Source organism: Myotis davidii, unplaced genomic scaffold, assembly GCF_000327345.1.
Source record: "Myotis davidii unplaced genomic scaffold, ASM32734v1 scaffold44, whole genome shotgun sequence".
NCBI lineage: Eukaryota > Metazoa > Chordata > Mammalia > Chiroptera > Vespertilionidae > Myotis > Myotis davidii.
The window spans coordinates 6,135,683-6,145,865 of NW_006299705.1; the positions used below are offsets into that span (position 1 = coordinate 6,135,683).

General features: G+C 41.0%; 1 protein-coding gene across 1 annotated transcript in view; it reads right to left on the reverse strand.

Moving 5' to 3' along the window:
• Positions 1–7,774: 7,774 nt before the first annotated feature.
• Positions 7,775–10,183, reverse strand: part of DHFR (dihydrofolate reductase) — a 14,218-nt gene continuing 11,809 nt past the window's right edge. Inside the window, exon 6 of the mRNA XM_006775482.2 lies at positions 7,775–8,090. Within this exon, the coding sequence (XP_006775545.1) occupies positions 8,012–8,090 (79 nt within the window). The 3' untranslated portion in view covers positions 7,775–8,011. The remainder of the gene's footprint in view (positions 8,091–10,183) is intronic.

Here is a 10,183-nt window from a genome sequence, read left to right on the forward strand (position 1 = left end):
AGAGTGAGCTTTCAAAAAAAGTAGGAGGCTGTTGCTAGGAAAAGAGCAAATACGCTTAAATGTTCTGAAACAACTTGGCCTGGAGGTCAAAAGCCAATGCCTGAACTCCTGCAGGGACCATTTCCCAGTACTCACAATTTCATCCCCAGACAACGTCACTTTTTAAAAAGTCTTGTTTTATGCCAAAATCTATCTTCCTTTAGCGGTCATCCATGACCCTAGCTCTGCCTTTGTGTGTGCCCTTGAATTGTGTGAAGGCAGCTCTACCAGGTCTTTCTTTTCACATTCAGTATCACGTGTTGTTATTCGTATTTCTAATCTAACCGATTTTTGACTCCTTTCTCCATCTTAGACTTCTCCTTTTCCTTCTTCATTTGTGCATTTTGGTAGAGAACAAGCAGCCTAGATTATAGAGTACCATCGTTTAGTATTTTCAAGTTGATTCACATTAGTTTCTGAATATGTAGAGTTCATGAATCACTCTCTATATATTGACCTTCTACTACAATAATTCTCAAACCTTTGTTGAACATTAGAATCACTAGGAAAGCTTAAACATTCTGATGCCCTGGCCACACCCTAGACTAACTGCGATGAGGAGGTGGGAACTCTGGCACCAGTACTTTTTTAAGCTCCCAGGGTGATTCTAATGCGGAGCCAGAGAGAACAACTGCTCTCCATCTGACAGATCTCCTTACAATATGACCTCAATGGTTGTAGGTTTCCTCAAGGCATTTTTTTAGAAAATGATTTTGAGGCATATCTCCATCATTTGCCTCTGGCTAACCTTGTTCACTTTCATATGGGATAACTCATCAAGTCCCATCAGAGAAAGCAACCTGGGGCACAACAGCATAATTATTGAGGTTTCTGATGGAAGTGTTTATATTAATTCTAGGTAAAATCTTGTTTCTATGTAATTTTCTCAATTTGGCTGATTACTCCTGGAGGACAGTGTCTAAGTTTATTTCACTGACCTCGTGCAGCAAGAGTAGCATTATGTTCTAGTGGGAAATGAAGAGCCTTTGAAATGATTTTCAACCAAAAATGTAATCTTATCTTTTATGACTATGAATTAAAGGCCATCTGTGAAGCTGCTGAGTTTTATAGAAAAGTTTCCATTTACACTGACATTTATCTTGTAATGTGGCAGTATAAAAAATTCAAAGGTTAAGGCCAGACTTGCTCAGTGTAATGTTTAAATAGCATAAATCTGCACAAAAAAGGGGTAGATTTATTATTTATGTTTAACTACAGTGTCTATTGTGTGTCATAACATTGCATTTAAGTAAAATAGATTCACTGAGGAAAAAAGGAAAGGCGGGAGGTTGAGAATAAGGGAGAGAGAAGGTCTAGTGACTCTTCGTAGAAGCTGTCTTCCAATTGTCTTCTGACACTTCCTGACTTCAGAACATTTTTCCCAGTTTTTAGTTTGAATATTTTCAAACATGTAGAAAAGTTGAAAGAATATTGCAATGACATCTGTATATCCTTTTGTATCCTGAAGGCCTGAGAACCAGGAGAGCTGGGGCGGGGGTGGGGGTGGGGGGTTCTTGTTCAAAGGCCAGCAGGCCTGAGACCCAGGAAGAACTGATGTCTCAGTTCCAGTTTGAAGGCAGGAGAAAGCTGATGTCTCTCTTTGAAGGTAATCATACAGGAATTATTTTTTCTTACTTGGGGAAAGGGCAGCCTTTTTGTTCTATTCAACCATTCAACTGATTGGATGGGCAGTCTGTTTTACTCAGGCCAACCTATTTAAATGTTAATCTCACCCAAAACACCCTACTGAAACACCCAGAATAATGTTTGAACAAATATCAGAGCACCCTATTGCCCAGTATCCTCTCCTACCTACTCTTCCAGGCTAGAAGCCCAGGAGTCATTTCATCTTTTTTCTTCCCTATTTCCAAAACAATCAGCAAGTTCTGTCAATTCTACCTTCTAAAGCTCTCTGGAGATGCTCACCTCCTCTCCACCCACTGTTGCCTCATCAGTTGCAGCTGTCTCTTTACTGCCTCTCTGCCTCTGGTCTTGCCCTCTCCAATCTAGCCTAGCTCTGTCCCCCAGGATGCTGGTTGTGAAAAATAAATCTGAGATGGTTCATTCAGATCATTTTCTGGGACTAATCCAGTATTTAAATTCTCTCATGACTCCCCTCCCCAGGATCATGAGAAAAAATGGAAAATACTTAGCAGGGCCATTCAAGGTTCTATGTTAGTGATGGCGAACCTATGACACGCGTGTCAGAGGTGACACGCGAACTCATTTTTCCTCTGCTTTTTTTTTTTATTTTATTCATTTTTTTACAGAGAGAAAGGGAGAGGGATAGAGAGTTAGAAACATCGATGAGAGAGAAACATCGACCAGCCGCCTCCTGCACACCTCCTACTGGGGACGTGCCCGCAACCAAGGTACATGCCCTTGACCGGAATCGAACCCGGGACCCTTCAGTCCGCAGGCAGACGCTCCATCCGCTGCGCCAAACCGGTTTGGCATCAAAAAATTTTTATATGTGACACGGCACCAGAGTTAAGTTAGGGTTTTTCAAAATGCTGACACGCCGAGCTCAAAAGGTTGCCATCACTGTTCTTTTTGATAATTTGGCCTCCATTATTTTTGTAGCTTCATAAATATTTTTGCCATATGTTTAAATTTTATGTTCCAGAAATCCCAGTGTTGGCATATCTTGAAATGCCCCATAATTTCTGCAACTTATATGCTTTGCATACTATTTTCTTCGCTTAGAACGTCCATAGCTCTTCCTCCCCCACCCCCTTCTTCGCTTGAATACCTGACAAACTCCTCCTGATCCTTTAAATCTCAGCTCAGATGTTGCCTCTTCTAGGAAGTCTACTTTGGCTTGCTTAGCCAAGCTAAGGTTTCCTTTTCCATATCTCATATTCCACTTTCTAACTTGTGCTTTTGTACGATCACTATTTGCTTACATGTTAGTTTCTAAAATAGGCCATGAGAATCTTGAGATCAGAAACCATGTCTTATTTATTTTTGGATCCCTAGTGCTGATGTGACTTACAGATGTTCAAGAAATCTTTGAACAAAGAATGAAGGAGTTGGGAGCTGTGTTTCCACAACTGTGATCTTACTTGATCCTAGATGGCCAACTTCATGAGGGCTGATATGCATGTTTTGTTCACTCTGTATTCCCATGGCTGAGCACAGTGCCTGGAAAGCTCTCAATAGTGCATGAGTATGGAAGAGAGTATAGAGTTTCCTCAAAAATTTAAATAATCAACCCAGTGATCCCACTTCTAGGTTTATATACTAAGAAGCCCAAAATACCATCAGGAAGAGTGTATGCACCCCTATGTTCATAGCAGCACAATTTACAGTAGCTAAGATCTGGAAACAGCCCAAGTGCCCATCAGATGAATGGATAAAAAAAGCTGTGGTACATTTATACCATGGAATACTATGCAGCAGTGAAAAAGAAGAATTTCTTACCCTTTGAGACAGCGTGGGGGGACCTAGAGAATATCATGCTAAGTGAAATAAGTCAGAGAAACACAAGTATCACATGATCGCACTCATATGTGGAATCTAAGTAACAAAATAAACTGATGAACAGTGGATCCAGAGACATAGAAGCATGGAACAGTGTGCAGAATCTCAGAGGGTAGGTGGGGGAAGGTGGGTGGGTGGGAGGTAATTTACTAAAGACCTTGTATGCATATATGCATAATCTATGGACACAGACAATAGAGTGCTAAAGGCTTGGGTAGGGGAGAGCTGGAGGAGGTCAATGGGGGGGAAGGGGGGACATATGTAATTCTTTCAACAAATAGACACTTATTTTTTTAAGTGCATGAGTGATAAGTCTGTGGGCTGGGGGGAGTGCCACCATCATAATACAGTTGAGGAAATGGGGTCTGGGAGGGGTTAATAACCTGCTCAAGTGTTTTGGGCAAGACAGGCCTCAGAATTTCTGGCCTGCCACACTTTATGCGAAGAAAGTAGGCTGCTCAGGGCTTCTCTGGATCAGGGAGTTGATTGACCTTGTCCTACAAGCAGCCAATCCTTATTGTGCTATCATAAGGTCTAACTTTACAAAATGAGCTGGGACAGTTATATTATAGGGTAAGAATCTGAACTAAGAACCAGAGAAAAGAAGTTAGTAGATGGGATTCCAAACAAGAGTCTTTGTGGGAGGTAGGATGGAGTTAGAAGAGGGACCCAGGAAATCAGACACAGCAGGAAAGAAAGCACAGCTGACAGTCAGCAGAGCCCCTGGTTCCCAGTGGCTTCACATTCCCATTTCAGTGTGTGCATGTATCTTTACCTCAGCACCCTGTCCTACCCAGTCACTGTGAGCTTACTCTAGTGAGGGCTTGCTCCTGGCAATTAAAGTTTTTAACACGTTAAGCGCCCAGCCTGTTTTGTGTTCTGGTTGGAAAGTATAGTGTCAGTCACCGGTGACTGACAGGGCGCTGAATGTGTTAAAGAACATCCCAGGTGGACCCAGGATTGAAAGCCAGGCCTTCTGTCCCTGTGTCTAGTATTCTTTCCACTATTTCAGGGCTAGGGACAGTATCTTTGCATAGATTTTGGTAGAGGGCCATGCAAAACTGTTGCATATTAAATGCATTTTAATGACAATGAACAAGGCTGTAATTGTGATGTGAGTGGGAGGAAACAGTCAGTGAGGCAAACCAAATCCCCTCTCAATTTAAGCTAGCCCAGTAGGAGGATTCCAAGAAACAGAAAATAGGCCTTTACTGGGAGTTCTTATTTACATAAGGCGCCTGCCTTCTCTGCTCTCTTTTGACCCCAGTCCTGGGGAGTTTGGTACCCCCTTCCACCATCTCCACCTGCAGCCCCAGCTTGCCAGGTGGCGGGGCTTGCAAAGGGGGGCAGGTTGGTAACCTGGGCACGTGGGCTTCTGCCCTTCAAGTCTCAAGGCTTCAGAGTGCAAAGAATGCCAAGATCATGATTGTTATCCACCTGTGGCCTTTTGATTCACATGCTAGTGAATATATTTCAGGTACAAATCATTCTTTCCCACCAGCTCTTTCTGCAGGTCTCCAACAAGACAATTACACGTTCCATTTAACAGTGACTCAAGGACAGATTTGAGGGCTGTTTTCCTGTGTTGAAAAGGTAAAATACAAAACTGCCCCCATTGCACCCCACGCACCTGCCTGAGGGGGCAGCAGGTTCTCCAATGCACCTGGTGGGTGTTCAGGGCTGTTTTTCAAGCACTGAATGAATGGGCAGGATCACAACTCAGGGTAGGGACAATGGTGGCTCAGAGGGTTTGCTCACCCCCTCATTTCTCTGAAAAGAAGTCTCTACTTGACAATTACCTATCTGGAGTCACCTTTTGAAACCAACTGAAAAGAGCTTATCTTATAATCAACATTTCCCAGAAATTGCTCAAGAGCCAAAGGCTATGCAAAGGAAAAGATTTTAGCAAACTAAATTCAATGCACATTTTTATCAAAAGCTTGCAGAGCTGCAGGCCAGCCCTTTGAATATTTTCAGATTTGATTTCCCAAAGGAAAGCTTTTAGAAGCTGCAAATACCTGGTGGCACTGATAAAAAGCAAGAGTGAGATGATATCCTATTGGACAAGAACTGGATATTTAGGGGCGTAAGGGAAAGTCTGAACAGAGTTCAATTTTCATTTTAAATCTAAGGTTGAAAAATTACTGAACTATGGAGGTGACAGCTAAAATCCAATCATAAATCAAAACCCCCCAGTGTAGTTGACATTCTGTTTAGACTAAACCACACACCCTTTAAGAAAAAGCATCCTGAAAACATCACAAATGTGACATTAGTGCTTAAGAGTGTTGTCTTTTTTTTTTTCCTCCCCCAAAAGCTTTCTGACATAAAAAGGAAATAACTCCAAGGAGGCCATAGCATAATCACATTTTCCACTACTTTAATTAGTTTTCTGTTAACCTGGCCAGGCTATACTACTTGGTGATTTAATCAAATGTGAATCTACCAGGACAGAAAGGCTGATGTTTCCTAATAACTGGTCTTTGGAAATTTGTGTGACTCTTGGAAATTTCGTTTTCCTTTCTACATCTTTAAGCTGACTGTGGAGATAAACTGCCACAAAAATCTTTGAAATTTTATGCAAGGTGTTCAAAGATAACAGGAAGCCAGCACTTACGAGAAATAAGTGCTTATTAAGAAATAATTGTATTTATTAAAGAAGTACATGAAAATGGTTATATGAAATCAAATGGTCCTAAAAGTCTAAGTGACAACTAAAAAGTCCCCTGCTCACCCTAACCGGTTTGGCTCAGTGGATAGAGCATAGGCCTGCGGACTGAAAGGTCCCATGTTTGATACTAATAATTTTCTGATTATGTTCCTTGCAGAGAGCTCCATTATTATTTTAAAAAAAATATATTTTATTGATTTTTTTACAGAGAGGAAGGGAGAGGGATAGAGTTAGAAACATCGATGAGAGAAACATCCCCTACTGGGGATGTGCCCGCTACCAAGGTACATGCCTTTGACTGGAATCAAACCTGGGACCCTTGCATCCACAGGCCGACGCTTTATTCACTGAGCCAAACCAGTCAGGCCCATTATTTTCTTGTGGTTTGTAAGTCTTATGCAGAACTGATTTCTATTCTGTGTGATCTCTTTTTTTTCTCTATGAAAGATTTTTAGGAAATTCCTTTTTACTCCTGAAGTTCTGTATCCCAATTCTACTGCTGAATGTAAAGGGCTCAATTTATTACCTTAATTAATTTTTCATGAAACTAAGCACATAATAGTTAAAAAAACTGAATCATAATAGACATACCTAATGCATAAAAATAATGCACCCAATTGCGGATACTATCTGTCAACAGTTACAGCATAATTTGAACATTTTAAAAAATGGTGCAACAAATACTCTTGGGTCCATCTCTTTGTTCAGGATTAATTTCTAGAGGTTCTGTGTTATTTTGAATTTTAATTGATATCGTTAACTTTTGCCCTAAAAAAATTGAGCCAATTTATAAGGCAAAAAATGCTATTTCTTTGGATACCTAAAAATCCAAATATTGCCGAAACCGGTTTGGCTCAGTGGATAGAGCGTTAGCCTGTGGACTGAAAGGTCCCAGGTTCGATTCCGGTCAAGGGCATGTACCTTGGTTGCGGGCACATCCCCAGTAGGAGATGTGCAGGAGGCAGCTGATCGATGTTTCTCTCTCATCGATGTTTCTAACTCTCTATCTCTCTCCCTTCCTCTCTGTAAAAAATCAATGAAATATATTTAAAAAAAAATCCAAATATTAACATGAGGGATAAAACATGTTTTAATTTTTTAATTATGCGCAGTTTATTTTCTAACTTACTAATTTTGGTTTCTTTTAACTTTTAATTTTAGCCGTATGCTTGTTATTAGATTACCTTTTGTGTGTGAAGAGCAGCCTATTCTTATTCAATCATTGTAACATCCCATGGCATCTCACCCAAGATTACAAACAGAGTTTTTAAAGGTCTCAGGCCTTTTCTTTTAATCATCAAAAAAGTAGTCTCCTACCTGCTTCTTAATATCCGTATGGGATATACTGTAGTTCTCAACTTAGTGATTCTCTGAGTGAACAGAACTTTTTTCAGAAGTGTGATATGCATAGAGTAATTCTGGTCCCTGTTTTGATTGATCTACTTCTCTTTTAATATCTAAGTTCTAATTCTTCTGTTTATAATCCATTTCTGACATTTGGACAAATTTGGCCAGCTCCTTTCTTTATAGGTAACTAATGCTACCAGGGGATTCTCCCATTGTGGTTTCTTGGCATATATGACCCTAGGCAGGTGCTAGGGACGTAATCCTCAGAATTTCTTGAGGATTCAGACAGTTACAGCAACAGATGTTTCACAAATGTTGTGGTTGAGATTAAAACTAATTAATAGAAATACATTGCTTAGAAATAATTATCCACAGATCTAAGTAACAGAAATATCTTTCTCTAATGTTAAATACATAATTGTTTGGAGGGGATGGGGAACAACTTGAAATGAATCAGACAACACCTTCACATTACTCATTCTTTTCATATACTTCAAATTTGTACTTAATGCCTTTTTCCTCCTGGACATCAGAAAGAACACCTGGGTACCTGTAAAAGAAATATATATATAATTAAATAATGTATCAATTAAAACAAATTTTTAAAAGAACAGTTTATTGATTTTTGAGAGAGAGAGAGAGGAAGAAACATAGGTATGGGAGTGCAACATCTATTGGATACCTCCTGCATGCCCCTACTATTTATTAAGCCCACAATCTAGGCATGTGCGCTGACGGGGAATCGCACTGGTGACCTTTTTGGTGCACAGGACAATGCTCAACCAAGTGAGCCACACTGGCCAGGGCAATGGTCCACTGATTTTTGATAAGGGTGTCAAAACAAAATGGGGGAAAGAATAGTCTTTTCAACAAACAGTGCTAGGACAACTGGATAGCCACTTATAAAAGAATGAACTTGGGACTCGTTCCTTACACTATACCAGACCACAGACTTAATGTAAGAGTTGATATAATTAATCTTAAAGCTGAAAAGTTCTTTTAAACTAAAATGCTATAAGTTTTCAAAATCAGGCAGTTTCATGCTAAAATCACTACTACATGGTAAAACAAGTGTAATCTCTTCTTTCCATCTCCACCACTGCTATCTAATCTGAACTACTGCAACTAACTGGTTTCCCAGCTTCACTTCCCTGTAGCCCAGGGGTCCTCAAACTACGGCCCGTGGGCCACATACAAATACAAATATTGTATTTGTTCCCGTTTTGTTTTTTTACTTCAAAATAAGATATGTGCAGTGTGCATAGGAATTTGTTCATAGTTTTTTTTTTAAACTATAGTCCGGCCCTCCAACGGTCTGAGGGACAGTGAACTGGCCCCCTGTTTAAAAAGTTTGAGGACCCCTGCTCTAGCCCATTCTCCATAAACAGCTAGAACAACATCACTCAATTCAGAACCTCCTACCCTGCATTTGGTCTGATCCCTTTGGGTCTTCCCCTTGCTCACAATGCTCTCAGTGGCTTTCAAGGCTCAGGGAACATGCCAAGCTTGTTCCCATCATTGTGTCTCTGCACTGGCTATTTCTGGTTCCTGGAATGCTCTTTCCTGCTCTAAGCATGGCTGGCTTGTCATTTAGATCCTAGTAATAAAACTGTTGTAACTAACCTAGTTATTAATTACAGGAAAGAACAAAGGGAAGGCCAAATATTATAGGCATGTCATTTAGGCAGCTCCACCAGGAACCTAAAGCTTTACACTCCCCAGGGAGCCACTGGTCTATTCTTTGAAAATAGCTAGGGGAAGGGACAAGACAGGGAGAATAGATGCATGCCTAATAAAGTTGGGGTGTCCTTGGGAAGGTGCCTGTCAGTCTGGCCTGGGAACAGGTCATTGGACAGAATGGGTGTGGCCACCTCAAGGGTGAGAAATTGGAGTATTTAATCCTCTAAACCAGGGGTTCTCAACCTTCGTAATGCCGTGACCCTTTAATACAGTTCTTCATGTTGTGGTGACCCCCAACCATAAAATTATTTTTGTTACTACTTCATAACTATAATTTTGCTACTGTAAACAATATGTAATTATATATGTGTTTTCCAATGGTCTTAGGCGACCCCTGTGAAAGGGTCGTTTGACCCCCAAAGGGGTCGCGACCCACAGGTTGAGAACCACTGCTCTAAACAAATGAGTTTGCTCTCTTGGTTTCCCTTGGCCTGTTACTGTTACTCTTGGCTCCTGGCTTGCAGGGCTCTCTTGCTCCTGCTCCCTGGCATTGGCCCACATGGCTGACCCCACACAGAAGTGGACTAATGGACTGCAACTAGCCTGATGTTGAAATGGACCCTGATGCAACATGGAACAGAAACTCTGGACACTGGTTTTGCTTCTAGCTCTTTTGAAACCCCAGCTCACTTCTTCCATGACTGGAATAGGGCTTTGGAAACGCAGGGATGTAATTCCACACAAATAAAAATCATTCATCTTCCCATGCGAGTCTTGGAAAACTCTTTTCCTCGAGATATTGTAGGGGTCCCACCTCCAGCCCCCAGTGGGGAAATGCATACCCCAATTTCCCAGATAACAGTGTAGACCAGTGGTTCTCAACCTTCTGGCCCTTTAAATACAGTTCCTCATGTTGTGACCCAACCATAAAATTATTTTCGTTGCTACTTCATAACTGTAATG